This window comes from Geospiza fortis, unplaced genomic scaffold (assembly GCF_000277835.1).
Source record: "Geospiza fortis unplaced genomic scaffold, GeoFor_1.0 scaffold195, whole genome shotgun sequence".
In the NCBI taxonomy this organism is placed as follows: Eukaryota; Metazoa; Chordata; class Aves; order Passeriformes; family Thraupidae; genus Geospiza; species Geospiza fortis.
The window spans coordinates 5,737,796-5,756,508 of NW_005054324.1; the positions used below are offsets into that span (position 1 = coordinate 5,737,796).

The following is an 18,713-nucleotide window of genomic DNA, read 5'->3' on the forward strand; positions in this document are numbered from 1 at the left end:
GGCATATTTCCTGTTATCCTTACACGTCAGCACAATAAACTTTGTCTTAATATACCCCTATAAATTTTCATCTTATTTGCTTTTAAAGAGTTGAAAGTGTTTATATATGGTGATTGTGTTTGAAGACTTTCCTAGATATATATTCTCCAATAGAAAGTGTAGACTGTGTTTGAATTTAGAGTTTATCTACTGTACAAAATTTCTAAATACATGAAGCAGCTACTGTAAATTCAAATTTGAAATATATACACCAAAGTACCTGATGTACAAAGCAATCATAAAATATACTTGGCTTAGACCTTTTAACCACATCACTGGGTGCTGTAAAAGAAACATTTAGCCTAAGAGCTCAGAAGATGCATGATGAAATCTGCCCAACAGAATTCTTTGGAGGTTGCCTGATAATTAGTCTTGTGGGATGAAACTGGTCATGCAAGGAGGAGGATTTACACTGCTCTCTATTTCCCTCATATAGTGTAGCTGGCCCTTATTGGCTCTGCTAACTCATGTATCCAAATGCACTTAGCAGTGAGAAGAAAAATACTCCCACCAGCTGCTGAGCAGCTCTGCAGTGACCTCTCCATCCCAGTAGAAACACGTGGAAGAAACTCATCTTCTTTCAATGAGAATTCCACTGAGCTCTGCAGCAGCAGTTTTGGTTGAGACCTCTTTTCCACTTGTTAGCATTGACTGTTTCACAAGGTGGACAGCCAATTTTTGCATTTATTCAAACATCAAAACACAGCGGGGTCTGGAAGTGGGATCACCATAGGCAGGACTTTGGGTGAAGCAGATGCTGTGCCCAATTTGTCCTGCAGCTCCTCTGCTAAGAAAGTAGCAAGAGTTTGCATGGCTTTACTTGTGGGTGTGCATCTTTTGTCATGGTTTTTTTCACAGGGACGCCTTGGCAGCATCTATTTAAGCAATAGGTTAAGGATGCACTGTGCTGCCAGAAGTTTGGAAATTGCTGCTCTTTTGTTTGAACATGGTTAGCCCAGCTCCTCAGTCAAAGGCCAAGGGTTTAGAGTTAGCAGTTCTTAGGAAGAGTCAGCTCAGAGTGTTAGAAAACTGAAACCAGATGCTCTATGCACAGCAGAAACAAGAAGGTTTTTTCCTTTCCTTTTTCTTTTTAAAGATACATTTCTGAATCTTGCAGTTGTTTTAGGTTAAAATACTATTTGAGAATGGTTTGATCATGCAAACAGCAAGCAGATAAATAAATCCTCCGACCAGTGGGTTGTTAATGGTAGGAGGGGAAGGGCCAGTCTGCTTGCCTGTTACTATTTGCTTCCATGCATCTCAAATTGCATCCTCTGATTGCATCCTCTCAAATTGCATCCTCTTTAGAAGCATGACTTTTGGTTCTCAAAAGCCATTGAGGAAACAAGAGAAGATTGTAAATCTGGGACCAGTAATTATACAGACAAATTGTAAGACTTAGATCCATGATATTTTCAGGGTGGAAAGGATCATATATGTATATGTACCTACTGGGCAGCAGCATTTCCAAGCAAAAATTGCACTCTGCAGGAGTGGAGAGGCCTGTTCAGTGCTTAATGGGGACTCATAGGAAAAATGGAGTGGCTTTTTACCAGGACCTCTAGTGACAGGATAAGGACAATGGTTTTAAACTGAAAGAGGATAGATTTAGATTAGACATAAGAATTCTTCATGATGAGGCTGGTGAGAAGTAGGAATAGGTTACCCAGAGAGGTTGTGGATGTCCCATCCATGGAAGTTGTTCAAGGCCAGGTTGGAAGGGGTTTTGAGCAGCCTGGTCTATTGCAAGGTGTCCCTGCTCAGAGCAGGGAAGTTGGACTTGATGATCTTTGAAAGGGTCTTCCATCTCAAACCATTCTACGATTCTCAGTAAGTTTGTACATCACCTACATTCTCCTAGAACCCCCAAGGCAGGCCATGACAGGCCCTGGCCCAGCTGGCAAGTTCAACTGGAGTGGGTTCAGAGCCCACCTGTTACAACTGACTGCTTTTATTTGTGTCTGTTGCACGTGTGTGAGAGCTGTTCTGTGGAGATTGCAGTCTTGTCCTCAGCGTGACTGATGACTTGTAATTTTAAAAGAAGGACCTCTGTTTTGGAGGGGTTAGGCAGAGACTGGTGTGAAATAGGCAGCAATACACTTTAATCATGCACTGTATCATGCTCCTATTTTGAAATAAGTGTCCCTGTGTTGGACACTTCTGAAACAAGGAAAACGCGTTTTATGACTGTGTTATGCATCCATAAAATGGGAGTTTACAACTCTTTCGCTGACAGGCCCTTAAGTAAATAGACACAGGTGGGTGCTGCTGTCACCTTCATGCAAATTACTGGTTAACTAGCTATATAAGTTTGGAGGGAAATACAATGGAAGTACATAGAAGTGCACAGAGTGTCTGTCCAGACAGGTTGGATCAGCGCAAGTCAGCACTGTTTTCTTAGAGCTGGGGCCACCCCATTCATTCATTCATTCTTCACAAAAGATGAGCCTTGTATGTTTATGAAAACAAAAACAAAATAACAACAACAACAAAACACCAGGAAAAGCTAAACACAAGTGAAAATGCTGCAATTATCTTTTTTTCACTTGTGGCAGCCAAAATCCACAATAGCTAAATGAGTAAGTGCAATCAAATGTGACTTGGAACATGGAGCCTGCTCCATATTTGTCCTTAACCCTTTAGACTGTGTATGGTGTTTATTTTAGCATGTTCAATTTCCTGCAGGCACCTTTCTTGGGGATTCTATTCTACTCATATCCCCTTAAAAGCCTTACCAAATGTTTACCATGTGCCCTTTCTTGCTATGATTCTGCTTCTCCAAGCTCTTTCTGCCCTGCTGTTGTGTGTCTCCCCATCTTGTCCCAGCTCCATTCTCAGCTGCGGGAGTTATCTGTCTGTGAGCACAAGCAGCCCCCACAGTTTGTTGTTTCTGCTGGGTGGCTCCATCTGTATCAGACAATCTTCGTGGCTCCCTGAGGCAGGACTCCACTTCATCAGCACCATCTCTTCTGCACACTCATTCCTCCCACTCCCCAAGCTGGAGTGAGCTCTGAGTATGGAGGGTATCAGCAGGTGTCACCAAGTTAAGCATGTCTCACTGCGTTTTTCTTGCTTCTGAGAGAGCAGTAAGAAACAAAGGAGAAGGAAAAAGCAGTCAAGAAACAAAAGAGGTGTTTCCAGGTGAGGTTTGAAAAGAGATAGGAAGTCAATAAGGCAGTATGTCTGAGATCCCCATTGAGATCTGAAAATCACTTGAGGCTCCTGTTCCTTTATTTCCCTCCCCCCCCCCTCAGGCTGTTGTAGCAGCAACTGTAAGCGAGGAAAACTTGGAGGCTGTGCCTAAGAAAAAAAGAAAATAAGGTGGTGGGAGGAGGAGCTGTAAGAAGATGAGAAAAGATGTGTAACGTAAGAAAAATAAAAGGGCTTTTTAAAAGCTGTCATGAACATTAATTTGAAGGATAGAGAGAAAAAAAATTCACTTTAATCTCAGAGTGATCAAAATCAGCAACACCAACGTGATGATACAAATGGTCCAAATGAAAGTTTAAAAGATTTCAAGAAAGACAAGCCAGATAAACGCCTATGATTTATCTCCAGTAGCAGAAGCCAGGAAAATTCTCTATTCCTCCTCTATGTGTTTCTTAGCTCCTGACAATCAATAAACTTTCTGTTCCAAGAGTTTTCCCCATCTACCCCTCTCTCTTTGTGCTTGCATTATCAGCTGCCTGAGTACAATGTATATTATAGCACTCTATTGAGTGTGGTCAATAGCTTCCCATTTTCATAGAGCTTTTGTCCCATGTCTCAGTAGCCCTGGATAAATCACTGGCACAGACAGATAAATACGTGAAAATTAAGAATGCAGGGATCTGTTAAACCCAAATACAAAAACAAAATAAAGAGAAACAGAAGAGTAGGAAGACAGCACGGTGATGAGACAGGGAATCACCCAGAGACGCACTACCAAGTGAGAGGTAGAATTGGAAGGATTTTTTTGCATTACTCACCATATTTGCATTTCATTAATTTATGAGTTAAAATTTATTTACCCCAGCGATTTATAGGATCAATTTCATATGGCATTATCTTTGCAGTTTATACATGATGCTTCTATTAAGCCCTATGACACTGTAATATAACAGGGAGACAAAAATGTTGGCTCTGCCTCATGCCAAAATTCTGCAGAGCTTTAAATGTCTGTGTGCTGTTCTGTACAGTCATATCATAGTGAGGAAATCCTGGCTCTTTGCAGCTCTCCTCTGGCTGTGCTCAAGTCAGCAAGGGGTACATGCAGGTTCAGGCTGCTGACACAGGGGCTGGGGTGGCTGCAAAGGCTGCAGCTGCACTGGACATCTCAGTGTGGTTTGGGGCTTCTGCTTGGAGGGGACGGTGAGACCAATTGCCTGCCTGTGAACTCCCAGTTTGAATTCATGCATGCTGGAAGTGTCCTTTTGACTTGAGTATTTCTTTGTGCATGTGATAAATGGTTAATTACAAGGTTAATTACACAGAAGAACTGGTTCTGGCAAGGAAGGAGCCAGAATACTTTGTGTTTGTTTCCACATGGTCATGCTCAGATTCCCCCACGCTGGAAGAAAATCCGCCTCCTTTCTGGCTTCTTCCAGGGGACGTCCAAAACCAGTCCTTGAAGATGACCTTATAGCACTGAAAACAAGCAGTTCGTTGTTGTAGCATGGAGCTGGTGACACAGAGTCTCCTTTTACTATCAGTATAAATGCATTTTTTTCCTTGTGCTGTAATACCCTTATTGGTGCAAGGAAAGCCTGCAAATCAGCACTATCCTAACTCCCTGGGCTTTCCCTCCCATGCTCCAGACTCTCATTTTCTGCATGTTCACCGGCTAAAAGAAAAGAATATTTTTTTTCTGGTTTGCAGAAGGGATTAAATAACCTAGGGATTACATGGAGCTGGTGAGTGTGCATGAGGCATCCCTCCTTTCTGCTGGGCTTCTGTGGCTGCCTTGTATAGTGGTTGCTACAGGAACTCATCCCCCCCTTGAAGCTCAGGCAGCTGCAGCAGGTGTTTACCCTTGCAGCCAAATCAAGTTTGGCCATTTGCAGGATCAGGTAGGGTAAAAGTGTAAGTGGCTTTGGGAGTGCCTGGAGTGGCCTGTGGCCCTGTGCTGACTGCAGGCTGATTCAGCTGGGTGTTAGTCCATAGGGTGTCATTGGGATTAGTGCTCAATGAGATTGTAGATAAGAATAAAATCGTAAGTTTTGTTCATTAGGAGATCTCATGGCTTCAGCAAAATCACAAAGCATGTCAAAGAGGAGATTCTGTGGGTTCAGATTCCTGACAAGTCAGCTGCTTGCTATGAAACACGTCACTCAGCTGCTTTTCTTACTGATCAACTACATCTTTGTAACACTTGAGAAAGTGAGGCCTCATTGAAATGAGTGCTTCATTGCTACTGAGAGAAAGCAGAAAAGATGGAGGGATGAATGTAGAGGGCCAAACTGAACGGGAGGTGTGGTCCAGGAAGGCATGAAAGCAGGTCTGCTTCTGGAGTGTTTCTCTTCTCTCTGTATGCTTCTGCCTGCATTAGTGGGGCTGGACTGTGAATGTGCAACCTCTGAACTGGAATGATAATATGAACACTTGTCTTCATAATAAAAAATAGGATTTAAAGAGACCTTTCTGGTATAAGCTAACCTTGTCTCAGAGTGGTTTATAATCTGTAATTGCTGGTAGTGAATGCTGTCAAATGAGGTCTCTCCACAGCAGCTGTTTTTATTGACTTTTTCTTCTTAAGCTGCTTGGCACTGTAAAATCTTGAAAGTATTTTCACTTAAAAGAAATTTTATTTTGATTTCTAAGACCAGCCAAAAAACCTGTCCTTGGACTATGGCAGAATCTATGCCATAAAAGATTTTCAAAATCGAAACGTTGCCAGGTCTGACTGAAATGAACCAGGGAATTCATTTGAGTCTCTGCTTCGAAGAGTGCATATAAATCTGCCAAGTGCTACTCTTCTCTTTTGTTTACCTGCTGATGTTGCAGAAACAGGACATTATTGGAAGTTCTGGAGTGCAATAGCAAAATTTTTTAAGTATGCATTTTCTGAGTCCTCATTACCTGTTGTTAATGCTCTTTTGAGTGACTCCTAGTTGAAAAATTAAGGCTCACATGGCTCCCTCTTCCTCTGAATTTGGATCTGGATCAGAATATTAAATACTTTAAAGTTCAGATGTGCATGGATGAAAGGTTTTGATTCCAACTACTAACAATGTAATTAATTTAGCTTGAAGCTAATAACATAATTATTAATATGAATTCTGAATTTTCTAGCTGTTTGCCTCTCTTAAACTTTTAACACAATCCTGCGAATTTTGCACAAAGTTCATGAGAGTCCTTGTCAGAGGTATGCTGGGATGCTGATGGATGCAGAACCTACTGTAAAAGGCAGTTGTGTTCCTCAGCTGTTAGTACCATTGCAAGCCTGGAGAAACCTTTTCTAAGGTGGGACAAGAAAACATCTCTGTTTGGCTTGGAGGTATGCAGCAATAGTGTTTTGTTGTAGTTGCCAGGAATACTAGAGCTGGATGAGATACCACCCTGTTTAATCCCCTCCCTACCTCTTTAAAGCCTATGAGACATGAAAACGATGTGGTGATCTTTGGTAAATAATTGGTGCTTCAGGTTCCCAAAACTCATTTTTTTAAACTTGTGTGAAGATTGATAACGATGTAAGCAAATAAAAAAAAAAAGGTCCTTAAAATTCCCTTTGGATCATCTTGCTCATACAATATTTCCTCATCCTTTTAAATACATCCCTTTGCCCTTGAGCCCTTGAGCTCCCAGCTCACCCAGCTGTAGGATGCTGCAGTGTCCACTTGGGTTAATGGGTTATCTCAGGCAGTAGGTTATCTAGATCTTTCTGCTGCTGATATCTCAGATCTTCTGAAAGATGAGAGTTTCCAGAGTGATGGAAACATCTTGCTCATGCCTGTTTCCCAGGGGAAGCATGGGAAGTGCATACCCTCCTCTCCCAGACACTGCTGGCCTCTGCTGATGATGTAGGCACAAGACATAGATTCACTCCCTTTTGGACCAAAGTACAACTCATTCTTGACAGATGAAACCATGGTTTAGGTATATTGGGTTTGCATAGCAAGGATTTGGTAATGGGGACTATAGGGATGTTTTCTGTGAGAAGCTGCCAGAAGCTTCCCCCATCCATGTCCAACAGAGCCAATGCCAGCCAGCTCCAAACAGACCTGGACTGGTCAGGGCCAAGCTGCTTGGGGCTAACAGGTTTAAGGGGAAAAAACTGCTGTGCAACAGAAGCAAGGAGAGAGTAGTAAAAAAAGGTGAGACAAACAACTCTTTAGACACCAAAGTCAGTGAAGGAAGATGGGGAGGCAGGAGGTGCTCCAGGTACCAGAGCTGGGATTCCCCTGCAGCCCGTGGTGCAGGCCATGGGGAGGCAGCTGTGCCCCTGCAGCCCAGGGAGGAACAGGGGGAGCAGAGATCCACCTGCAGCCCCTGGAGGAGCCCAGACCAAAGAATGTGACCCTGTGGGAAGCTCATACTGGAGCAGGCTCCTGGCAGGACCTGTGGCCTTTGGAGAGAGGAGCCACACTGCAGCGGGTTTGCTGGCAGGATCTGTCACCCTGTGGGGGCCCTGCACTGGAGCAGTCTGTTCCTGAAGGACTGCACCTTGTGGAAGGGATCCACTCTGGAAAAGTTCATGAAGAACAGCAGCCCATGGGTAGGAATCACTTTGGAGAAGGCCATGAAGGACTGTCTCATGCGGGACAGAACACATGCTGGAGCAGGGGAAGAGTGTGACAAGGAGGGAGTGGCAGAGATGTGATGAACTGACTGCAGCTCCCATTCCCCACCTCTCTGCACTGCTTGCAGTGAGAAAGTAGAGACCTTGGGAGTAAAACTGAGCCCAGGAAAAAGGGAGGGTGTGGGGAAAAGGTTTTTTAAAGTTTAGTTTCAATTCTCATTATCCTTCCCTGATTTTAATTGGCAACAAATTAAAATAATTTCCCTAAGTTGCAGCTGTTTTACCTGTGACAGTAATTGATGAGTGATATCTCCCTGTCCTTATCTCAACCCCTGCTCCTTTCATAATATTTTTCTCAGCCTGTTTAGCCAAGGAATGGAGTGACAGAGTGATTTAGTGGGCACCACAGCTTATTCTTGATATAAGAAACCCAGGTTTTCAGTAACCTGAATTTGTGTTTCCATGTGTCTTCCATTTGTTTTCCCTGGGACTGCAGGAAACAGCAACAGAATGCACAGGGCCTGCATTATTTCCTTGGCAAATCCATAATTTTCAACTAGTCCTTGTAACAGAACCATGTCAATATAATTGTTGCACATATTAAAAAAAATCTTGTATTATTGAAAATTACTCAAAATAAAAAAAGAAAAAAGAAAACACTTGAAAATTTGTCTTGTGAAAACAAGCAAAACTTTCGTCTTCTACACCAGGAATAGAAAGAGTATTAAGGTATTTGTCCATATGTTACCAGTTTACAGGCAGTTTTACCTGATGGGATTTTTTGTTCCATATGAAAATGGTCTATACATCTTAGCAAATTGTGTTTTGAGAAGTGAAAGGGAAGGAAAATTGCTCCTTTTGAGCAGTACAGGCTATCACAACATCTAATCAAGTGGATATTGGTTTCTCATTCTCCACAGCATGAGCTCCCACGGTTTTCTGACCCACAGGTCCCATCTGCTAACAGCAAACTGACACAACTACAGGGATGGACACCATCACAGTCATCACTATTCTCACTGGTTCTACCAATTTTGGATGTGTGGCACAGTATACCAACAGAGTTGTTCCTCTCTGTCCAAAACCTTTCCAGTATGTTGCCATGCTCTTGTGAAAAGGGTTTGAATTCTGCAGTGATGTTTCAGGTGATTCATTCTCTGAACCAGGGAGCTCCATTGCTCATTTGTTTTAGGAAATATTAGTCAAAGTTGTAACTGAGGAAGAGTTTACATTTACCTACAGCTCTTTCAGAAGTAGAAGCTTTGAAATCCAGACTGAAAATCTGCTTATCCCTTGCTTCTCATGTATTTTCCAGTTTCTTTTTCGACTCTTTTGAGTCCAAAACTGAAAGCTGAATTCTTTTCAACCTTTGGCACACTTAATAAAAGATAAAAAGTTACTCAAAATGAGATAGAAGAGAATCTTCATTCATCTTTCCCCAAATAGCCACACTGTTGGAGTGCATTCTTTGGATATTACCTTTTTTATGTCACAATTTTTGAGTCTTTTTTTATCAATTTTTTTTTCCAGTTTAAGTGCCTTGTACATCTTTTGTAGTCCCTCTGATTAAGGGAAAGTTTGCTGGGAGAACCACAGTTTTCTGCATCTCTTGCCATTAAAGCAAGCACCTGCCTTGCTTGGCAAAAGTGCTTGTCTCTTGACCAGAATTTCAAGTAAAAAATTTTGTCTGGGTGAGAGGATGTAGTAGGGCTTAATTAAGTATATATGTGATTAATGAAGAAACACTCTGCAGAAAAACCACAGAAGCTAAAATGGTGAGATTATTCCTTCAGTGAAGATTTTCTTGTCTGTTGTTTTTTGGGAATAACACTTGTTTTAGTTCTCAGGTATTCCAGTTTCAGATAAAATTTGGTATTCTTTCACTTCAGCTGAAGCAAATATAAGAAACTAATTAGCATAAAGCTAAAGATATATCAAAGGCTAAGGTGATGGGGAATGGCTGGAAAGTTGAAAGTTCCTGTGTTCAGGCACAGCAGATGATTTTACACTGAAGGAGAACACCTGCCAAGTCCACGTCAGCACGGTGCTAGTGCTAGTTCTTAGGGTTGTTTATAATAATGTAAAGTCAATTTGAAGCTCACTGTGCGCTTGTAGATTACAGATGCTCCTTTTTCTGCATGCCTTTTGAAGAAGTGGGTGTTATTTAAGGTTATTGGTCTTGCATGAGTAGAAAGATACAAAGTTATGGGTACTTGCTTTAAAACTGATATTTGTGAGGCAGAGCTCTGGTAGTTGTGTGATTACCAACATGGTGTCACTTTATGGCAGTTCCCCTGTATGAAGTGTTCTCCTGGGTGCCCTGTGTTTCCTGCACATAAATTCTAGAATTTCATATTTCTTGTAGGAAGCAGTAGAGGGGACAAGAGGCTGGATGGAGACAAGACTTTGGGAGAGAAAACAAATTATGTAGGCAAATGCTCTGTTGGTTTTCTTTTATCCTGAATCTGCTAAGGGCTTAAAACTAAGTGCAAATTGTGGGTGGAGACTGTATGGCAGCTCTCAGGACCAGGGCATGACTTAGAATAAACCACCCAGGCCTGTGTGTAAATACAGTGTGTGGTTAAGCCATTGGAAATACATTTTCTGTGCAGAGCATCATGGATTCCGTGCTCCAGCCTGTGCTTCTTACACCTTTTCTCTTGTGTTTCTGCAACTTGTTCATTTAGAACGGAAGTTTTTCACAGCAGGAGACTGCTTCTTGATACATTCCCAGAGCAGCTAATTCAGTGCAGCACCTGTGTTAATAGCAGCTCTGGCATTCTTATCACACCAGCTGGTCATAGAAGGATTCTTCCAGCTGCTTCTTCCCAATTAAGTTAAAAATAGGTGAAAGTGGCCTGTGGTTGTAGTTAATCTCATTTCATTCTATTTACTTTTTAAATTTTCTTAAGCCTGCTATTTGATAAGTGAAGGAGAGTTTAATTCTGAATGTCTTCATAGTGTATTTAATTTTTGTTTACTATTTACTTTGGTGACAGTATGGAAAGTGAAACTAATAAGTATAGAGAATGATGAACTGAACTGTTACCTTGCATAGAGATCTGAGCTAATCTGATGGGAGTTGGCATGACACAGGAGTGGCAGGGAGTAAATAACAAAAAACAAACAAATAACCAAACAAAGATAAGGCATTATTAATGGAGAGTGCATGTAGTTCTGAATAATTTAAGTCAAAAATTTTAGAAGTAAACAAGGCAGAAAATAGTAGGGAGGAAGCATTACCCATTTTTATACAGAGAATTAATTACTTCTCTAAGAGACTGGTCTAGACATGCAAAATGTACTTTTTATTAAGTTCTGGTTCTGGCATGGACCAGCAAGACTCTTTGTTCTCCTGGGACAAAGGCAGGAGCATTGCACGTGCAGCCTTTGTGTCCTGGGTGCCACCAATGGACAAAATTGGTTTTTTCAATCCCCTGAAATACAGGAACATGGAGGGGAACCGAGTACTGAAATTAAGGTACAATGAATTATTTTCCATTCATTTAAGGCACATTTTGTAAGTAGAGCTATTTATAGGGGTTTCTTTGACTGAGAGCAGAGAATATAATAATCTAAAAATAATTACCTTGTGAGAAAAGTGGGAACAAATTAATCTCAATTCTGCATTTGATCCTTGTACAATAGGTAATAGAGTGATAAAACTGGTGTGAAAAAACACTGCAGTAGTGTGTCAAGCTGTTTTTTTATTCCGTTGCAGATAACTGTAAGGGATAATATTTGAAAGTAGATGACAAGCATTATCACATATCATTTAGCAGTGGAGAAGTAAGATAGGATCAAAGCTGGAAAATTGAAGTCCTTGGGAACAGTAAGAAAAGAGAAGAATTCAGAAGAACTCTGGGCTCCTTAGAGCAGGTCAACTGTTGTTGTAAAGAGATCCAACACGTCATTACATTGCAAAGCATGTGCTAAAGTCTGTGTGTCTGGAGAACAGGTTATAAGTCTTAGCCTTTTCTTGGTCGCTGTCATAGGAACTCAATCTATCATTAGAAAGTCCAGCTTGTGCTGCTGGTGATGTACTTTCTTGTCTTTGCCATCATTTTATAGCTTGCTACTCAGTTTGGTACATGATAGGAGCTTCAGCAAAACAAGCTTGAAGTTAGTTTTATTTATCCTGAGCTACACATAGTAGGTTTTTGGGGATTTAGAGTTAAGTTCACTCTGATTTTAGGGCAGTTGTTCTCACCATTGCACATGCATTTTCTCCATAGAGGAGCAAAACACACTCAGATGCTGGAGGACAGGCATTGTCTTTATGCATTGCTGGCAGTGCTGTGGTGGTTTGGTAAGCTCACAGATGACTTATGCTCGCAACAAAAGTCCTTCCTTCCCTGTTCATACTTTGACATCCAGGTTGTTAACATTTAGTCTTAGTTATCCAGTATAAGTGATGATTCAGCCACTCTCTTTCACATCCCACCAGACTCTATTGCTCTTGCCAAAGCAGGTGACAAAGGAGGATGGTTTCTTTATTATTATTTTTTAAAGTTTTATTTTTTCAGTTTCTGGTTTTGGCATTTCATGTTCTTTTCCTCATCCTATGAGACTGTTAGATTGCTTTGTTAAATGTTTCTCTTGTCTTTTCTGTGTTTTTAATAGTTTCCTTTCTATTTAGATTCCAGATATTTTCAGATTTAACTTGAGATTCCCTGTAAATTTACAGGTTCTTTCCTCATCAGATTAAAGAATCCCATGGCTGACTTTGAAAATGAAAATATGATGAATTATATTTGATCTTCCTCCAAACAGTATTCATCTTTTCCCCCTAATATGAGTGTGTCCAAGCATGCCACCTTTTATTTTCTGCTCTCAGAACTAAACACTTTGAGAAAACATTAACAAAATGTTCAGGCCTCAGGAAGTCAGATGAGACTCCTCATTTAACTCTTCAGATGAGAGCTAGAACCCTTCTTACAAGTTTCAGAAGGTCTTTTTCTAATTCCAACAGCAAGGTGATCTGCTTGGGAACTAACAATTCTGAAAGGGATTAAAAAAAAAAAGGTAACAGAATCATAATGCCAAAAAATTTTTAAGTGATGTTCTTAAGACAGATTTGAAACTATTAAGTTGCAGTGCTCTAGTGAATGAAAGTGTTGGGGCTTAATGCATACCAACAGTAAAAGGCAATGTTGCATATTAAGGGATCTACCATCTTCTGGCTTCAGATCAATGAAGGATTAGTGTAATGCCTTCTCAAAAAGCATCCAGACCCAGACTTTGCTTGCAGTGGAAGGTTTTTTCCTTTCTGGGGAAATCCCACAATACAAAATGTTTCCAACACTTTTATGTAAATTCCCACACACTCCTCTTAAGGAGGAGCTACCTGAAACTGGGATTCTCCAAATTATTTTTAAAACCTCAGCAGTAAATAATTGACACAGTATGATGCTGTCTGGACAAGCACTACCACATTTTGTCACTCCATGTTGTTTCAAATTGGCTGTTCTCATTGTGCTTTAGCACAATCATATAATCAATCTAATTGGTTATATGATCATCATTTAGACATATGACCTTGTTAAATCCTTCCCCAACAGATTAAATTGCTAGGCAATTAACAGAATTTGAGGCTTTCCATAATCTTCATGCTGTCTACACATGCACAAGGATAAGTGAATTTAAGTAATGAAAATCTTCCACATTTCTCAGTTTTGTGTAAATTGTATTTTTCTATATTTTTTGTGTTAATATTTTTTTTCCCTTTTTAGGTACTACATAGAAATGGCTTTATGGATCTGGCCACTGACCATCTTGAGCTCTTTTTGCATCACCTTATCCAGAAATGAGGAACTGAAATTTTTTCAGAGTGCCACAGAGCTGAATCATCTAACAGTGGATAATGACACTGGGATAATCTATTTGGGAGTGGTAAATGCGCTGTATCAGCTTACAGAAAACCTGGAAGTAATCAGATCTGTAGAAACGGGTCCAAGAAAGGACAACAAAAAATGCACACCTCCCATTGATGAAAATCAATGTAAAGAGGCCGTACTGACTGACAATTACAACAAATTGCTGTTGCTGAACAAAGTGGATAATACAACTGTGGTGTGTGGAAGCCTTTTTAAGGGAATCTGTGCCATCAGAGATCTACAAAACATTAGCGACGAGAAGTACTACGTAGACAGCAGTGGAGAAAAGTCTTTTGTAGCAAGCAACGATGAGAATGTATCAACTGTGGGACTGATCACTTCCTTGAATAACGACCGGGTGCTGTTTGTTGGGAAAGGGAATGGACCAAATGACAATGGCATCATAATCAGCACTCGGCAGCTTTACGCCAGGGATGGGAAAGACATTTTTGAAATGTATACAGACTCAGCAGCTGTTAAGTCAGCTTACCACTCATCAAGCACACAACAATTTGTGGCAGTTTTTGAGGATAAAAATTATGTTTATTTTATTTTTAATCAGCAAGAGAAACAACCTGTCAACAACCGCACACTGATTGCACGTCTGTGCAAAGACGATGCCCATTATTATTCCTACTTTGAAATGGACTTGGGTTGCAAAGATGATGAGGATGGTGCCTATGACCACTGTCATTCTGCTTACGTCACTACCCCTGGAAAAGAACTGGCTGAGAGCATGGCTCAGCAAGGACAACCTGCAGATACTCCCTCAGATGACAAAGTTCTTCTTGCACTCTTCAGCAAAGTCAACAAAGATGACGGCTCTCTAAAATCTGCCATGTGTGTGTTTTCCTTGCGGCAGATCAATGAAAAGATGGAAAAAAACCGGAATGATTGCTACACTAAAAAGAATACCAGCTCATTTTACAAACTTTTTTCAGCAGAAAACCCGTGTGCATTACATGGACTGGTAATATGAAAAATATAATTATTCATTTTGGAATCTGTGTAAAGTTTGTGGAAAGAATACAACAACATGTTTTAGGGTGGCTTTGAGCTAAACTGTATTAAGACGACTGAAAACTCAATAGATGGATTTACTATAGAAATGGAATGTGGGGGGGTTGTGGACCGGGTTACATAAGAAATGACAAAATTTTGAGTGTCTTAGAAAGGATCTGATGTTTTCTCAAAGATAAGTGTTTCTTTCCCAAATGCATTTATTTTAAAGGGCTCCTTCTGGTAGAGGAGTTATTGAGTCAAATGCAGGCATTTTTTACATACATGGTTAGCTTCCAGGTAGTCGCTGTAGACAACTGTAGCTTCAGTCAATGTATTTACAATGCTCTTAAATGGTATTAAGATTCTTTTAGATGGTATCTGTAATTCAGCATTTTTTTCTCACTTGTATTTGTATCGTTAGACAACTGAAATACCCAGATTTCCTGTATTCAGGTGGTGTTCATATTTTGGTGTGGCTCAAAATACTTGTATAGCATGACAGCCATCTTTTTATGGCCTGTCATTACCTTGACTATAAGGTTTTTGAAGAGTACTGTTACAACCATTCAGTTACTGTTCTTCAATCTATGGCTGTATCTAAGAGGCAGTTTTGAGCATTTCTGTTGGCTTTATGATTGTTTTGCCCACATCACTCTATTCCCAAGCCCCACTTGTGCATGCCACTCATTCATTACTGCAGCCAACCCTAAAATGGGTTGAGAAATTGAATCATCTTAAAAATAACTCAACCAGCTTTTAAAAGGATGTCTTAATTTCTCAGCCTGAGCAAGGTACACACTTGCATAAGCAGCTGATTCACCACAACTTGAGAAGTGGTGTGCTATAGTCCAGGGAGAGGAGTGAACAGCTGAAGAGATGGGGCATGGGAATACCTTTTTTTGGTATTGACCCATAATTCTTCATCTTGTGAGACTGAAGCCATCTCCCACACAGTAAGTCACTAGCACTGATGAGTCAAAATCACACATTTTGCTTCAAACCACCAGTGTTACTTGCTGCAGTACCCTGCATATGGGGTGAGCATCAAACACAGAAATCCTGAATGTGATGAGTGTCCGTGGCTCCTGACAAAAATAAGGTGTGGATTTCAGATCAGAAACATGTTTTTGTTACCAAATATAGCAGGAAAGGCAAGGTGTGAATGAACTTCCTTCTGGTAGCTCTTGCTGCCGCTCAGGATTAAAGCGTAGTGAAGAGGGAGTGTTTTGAAGTTCATGAGACAGTTGCCAGGGAGTTGCTATTTTATGGATTGCAGCAAAGTAAGAAACAAAACAGCAATTATAATAGCAGTCTTCAAGGCAAAGTTGGTTAAACCAGTCTCTATGACATGTTCATTTTAATTAAACCAACTGGTTAATTTTTAAACCGCTGCTATTATGAAACAGAAAAAAAATTCTCTCCCTGTGTCTCCTGGAAAGTGAAAGCATGGAAGATGTTCTCAATTAGCAGGCTGCTATCTGATTACTGCCTGTTGGCTGGGGGCAAATGCCCAGACAATCAATTTCTCTCTTCCTACTCTTCAGTGTCTGAGGGGTATTATATTGTCTAGCAATAGGGCTGCACTTCACTCTTAGCTGGGAATTAGTGATCTGAATGTTTAACATCACTCTGTATTGCTATTCCTTGTTAGAACGCAAGCAAAAACTTCCCCTGTGGCTCCGAACACCTGCCGTACCTTTTGGGCAGCCGGAATGGCGTTGTAGAGAAGCCGGTGCTGCAGAAGGAAGGGATGAACCTCACGGCCGTCACCGTGGCCGTGGAGAACGGGCACACCGTGGCCTTTCTGGGAACGTCAGATGGGAAAATCCTTAAGGTAACCAGCTGGATTGGAAGACTGGAAGGTGTATATATAAAAGGTTATGAAAGTCAAAATGGGATTTATAAGATCTCATACTAGGAGCAAATTCTCATGGAGCTTGGTTTTTTTCATCTCAAAGGAAAGACACATAATTTCCGATGTACCTCAGCTATGTGATACACAGATTGAATTAGCATTGCCTGAATGACACTTTTCCTGAAGGATTACTTACCTACTGCGAGCTTTATATAAACAGCCTTAGGTAATCTAACAGCTTTAGCCTTATCTCTATTCAAACTCACACTGGTTTAAGAGCAACTTTTCATTTTGTAGTCATTCTGGCCATTCAGTGAATAGAGGTGGCAATACAAAGCCCAAGCTGAAGCTCTGATAAATTCTGGTTGTATGGTGCTCAAGGCTTCCCATGTTTGTGGTGTTAAAATATCAAGACTGCAACACCAAACACCTTCTTTTGCTTGAAGGAGAGTGATGGCCATGTCCAGCCTTAAACCTAGCACTACCAAGTCCCATCAAACCACATGGAAAGTCATATGGATGTGGTGCTTATGTGATGATTTAGTGGTGGACATGGTGATACTAGTTTAGTTGTTGGACTCTGTGATCTTGGAGGTATTTTCTAACCTTATTCTGTGATTCTGTGAGTCTATGTCCCTAAGTGACACACCTCTATCTCTTTTAAATATCTTCAGGGATGGTGACTTAACCAGTTGCCTGGGCAGCCTGTTCCAATGGTCAACAAAACTTCCTGTGAAGTATTTCCCAATATCTAATCTGAACCTCCCCTGGCACAAGTTGAGGCCTTTCCCTCTCTCCCTCTTGCTTGCTAGTTGTGAGAAGAGATCACCCCCACCTCACTACAACCTCCTTTTTGGTAACTGTAGAGAGTGTTAAGGTCTCCTGTGAACCTCTCTTTCTCCAGACTGAACACCCTCAGCTGTTCCTCATAAGACATGTACTCCAGACCCTTCACCAGTTCCGTTGCCCTTCTCTGAATACTCTCCAGCACCTCAGTGTCTTTCTTGAAGATTCACCTTAGTCCTCCTTTCGTTCTTAATATATTTTTAGAAACATTTTTATTGTCTTTTACAGCAGTAGCCAGATATAATGATAATTGTGGGGAAAAGGCAACATTAACCACCTTTTTTTTTTCTTCCACAAAATAGGTGTTCCTGTCATCCACTGCAACTGAGTACAGCTCTCTTACTATCGAACTAAACAAACCTGTAAAGAAGGACCTGGTCCTTGATCAAACCCAGGAAAATCTGTACGTGATGACGACAGACAAGGTAACGTGTCCTGCTTGCATTAGGGTCCCAGCCCTTTTATTTGCTCTGCAACTTAACCTGAGATTTATACATTTTCCAGTTGTTCCTGGAAATTGCCCTATTTAGTGGGACACACCCTACTCTGTGTGTATGAAGACCTTTCTCAAGTCGAAGCTGATGGACTTGTTGTGACTTGGAGAACTGTAATGTCGGTGATGCTTAGCGACAGGGAATAATGGGAAGTGAGATCCCCTCTGGAGCTGTCATACAGGCTCTGTGGGAGGGATGGAGTGGAGATGTTTGGCACCAGCATGCCTCAGGGTCAGGCAGCCCCAGCGCTCAGTGTGGCATGTGTGGGGTACCAGTGGATGCGGTGGCTGCCATCAGATCCTTTCAAGGGCACCTTAGGACTCAGGATGCTCTCCTGATGGGTTCTCACTAACACGTCTGTAAAGCCAGCAGTAGTTTTTGTGAGTCTTAGTGTCAAAAACTAAGTAATGGAGAGAATTATATATTTGGGAAACACTTTCTTTCAAGCTTCTGCGAGAACTGGGTACAGTAGGAAAAGTCCAAGTTCACTAGGAAAGGCATGGGCAATCTCTCCTAGGCCCCTTCTCTTTGCTGTAAGGTGAAGGCACAATGGAGGTCTGTAAAAAATGGGAGGGAAAAAAGCAAGTAGGAAATGAGAGAGATGCCAGATTCTTCTCCACCCCCAGGGGTAATCCTCTTCTGACACTTTTCTTTGTGGAGGCTGGAGCTGCCAGCCTCAAACACTTTGTTCAGCAGCTTTCCAGGACAAGGTGGGTGACAGGCTGTGACCATCTGCAGCCCTGCCAGTGACATGGAATGCAACATGGAAATGCTCCGCACCACTAACACAGGGAGAATGAGGGGACTGAAAGAGAATGAAAGCAGAATATTTGAGAAGACAGTGCAAGAAAAATGTTTTCTGGCTGTTTCAGAAAGGGATTAAT

The 18,713-nt window shown here is 41.2% G+C and overlaps 1 protein-coding gene across 3 annotated transcripts in view; it reads left to right on the top strand.

The window, feature by feature from the left end:
• Positions 1-18,713, top strand: part of PLXNB2 (plexin B2) — a 251,506-nt gene that overhangs the window by 159,011 nt on the left and 73,782 nt on the right. For all 3 annotated transcript variants that reach the window (XM_031056904.1, XM_005420917.2, XM_031056903.1), the window contains 3 exons: positions 13,489-14,602; positions 16,286-16,468; positions 17,638-17,760. In XM_031056904.1, the coding sequence (XP_030912764.1) occupies positions 13,489-14,602; positions 16,286-16,468; positions 17,638-17,760 (1,420 nt within the window). The remainder of the gene's footprint in view (positions 1-13,488; positions 14,603-16,285; positions 16,469-17,637; positions 17,761-18,713) is intronic.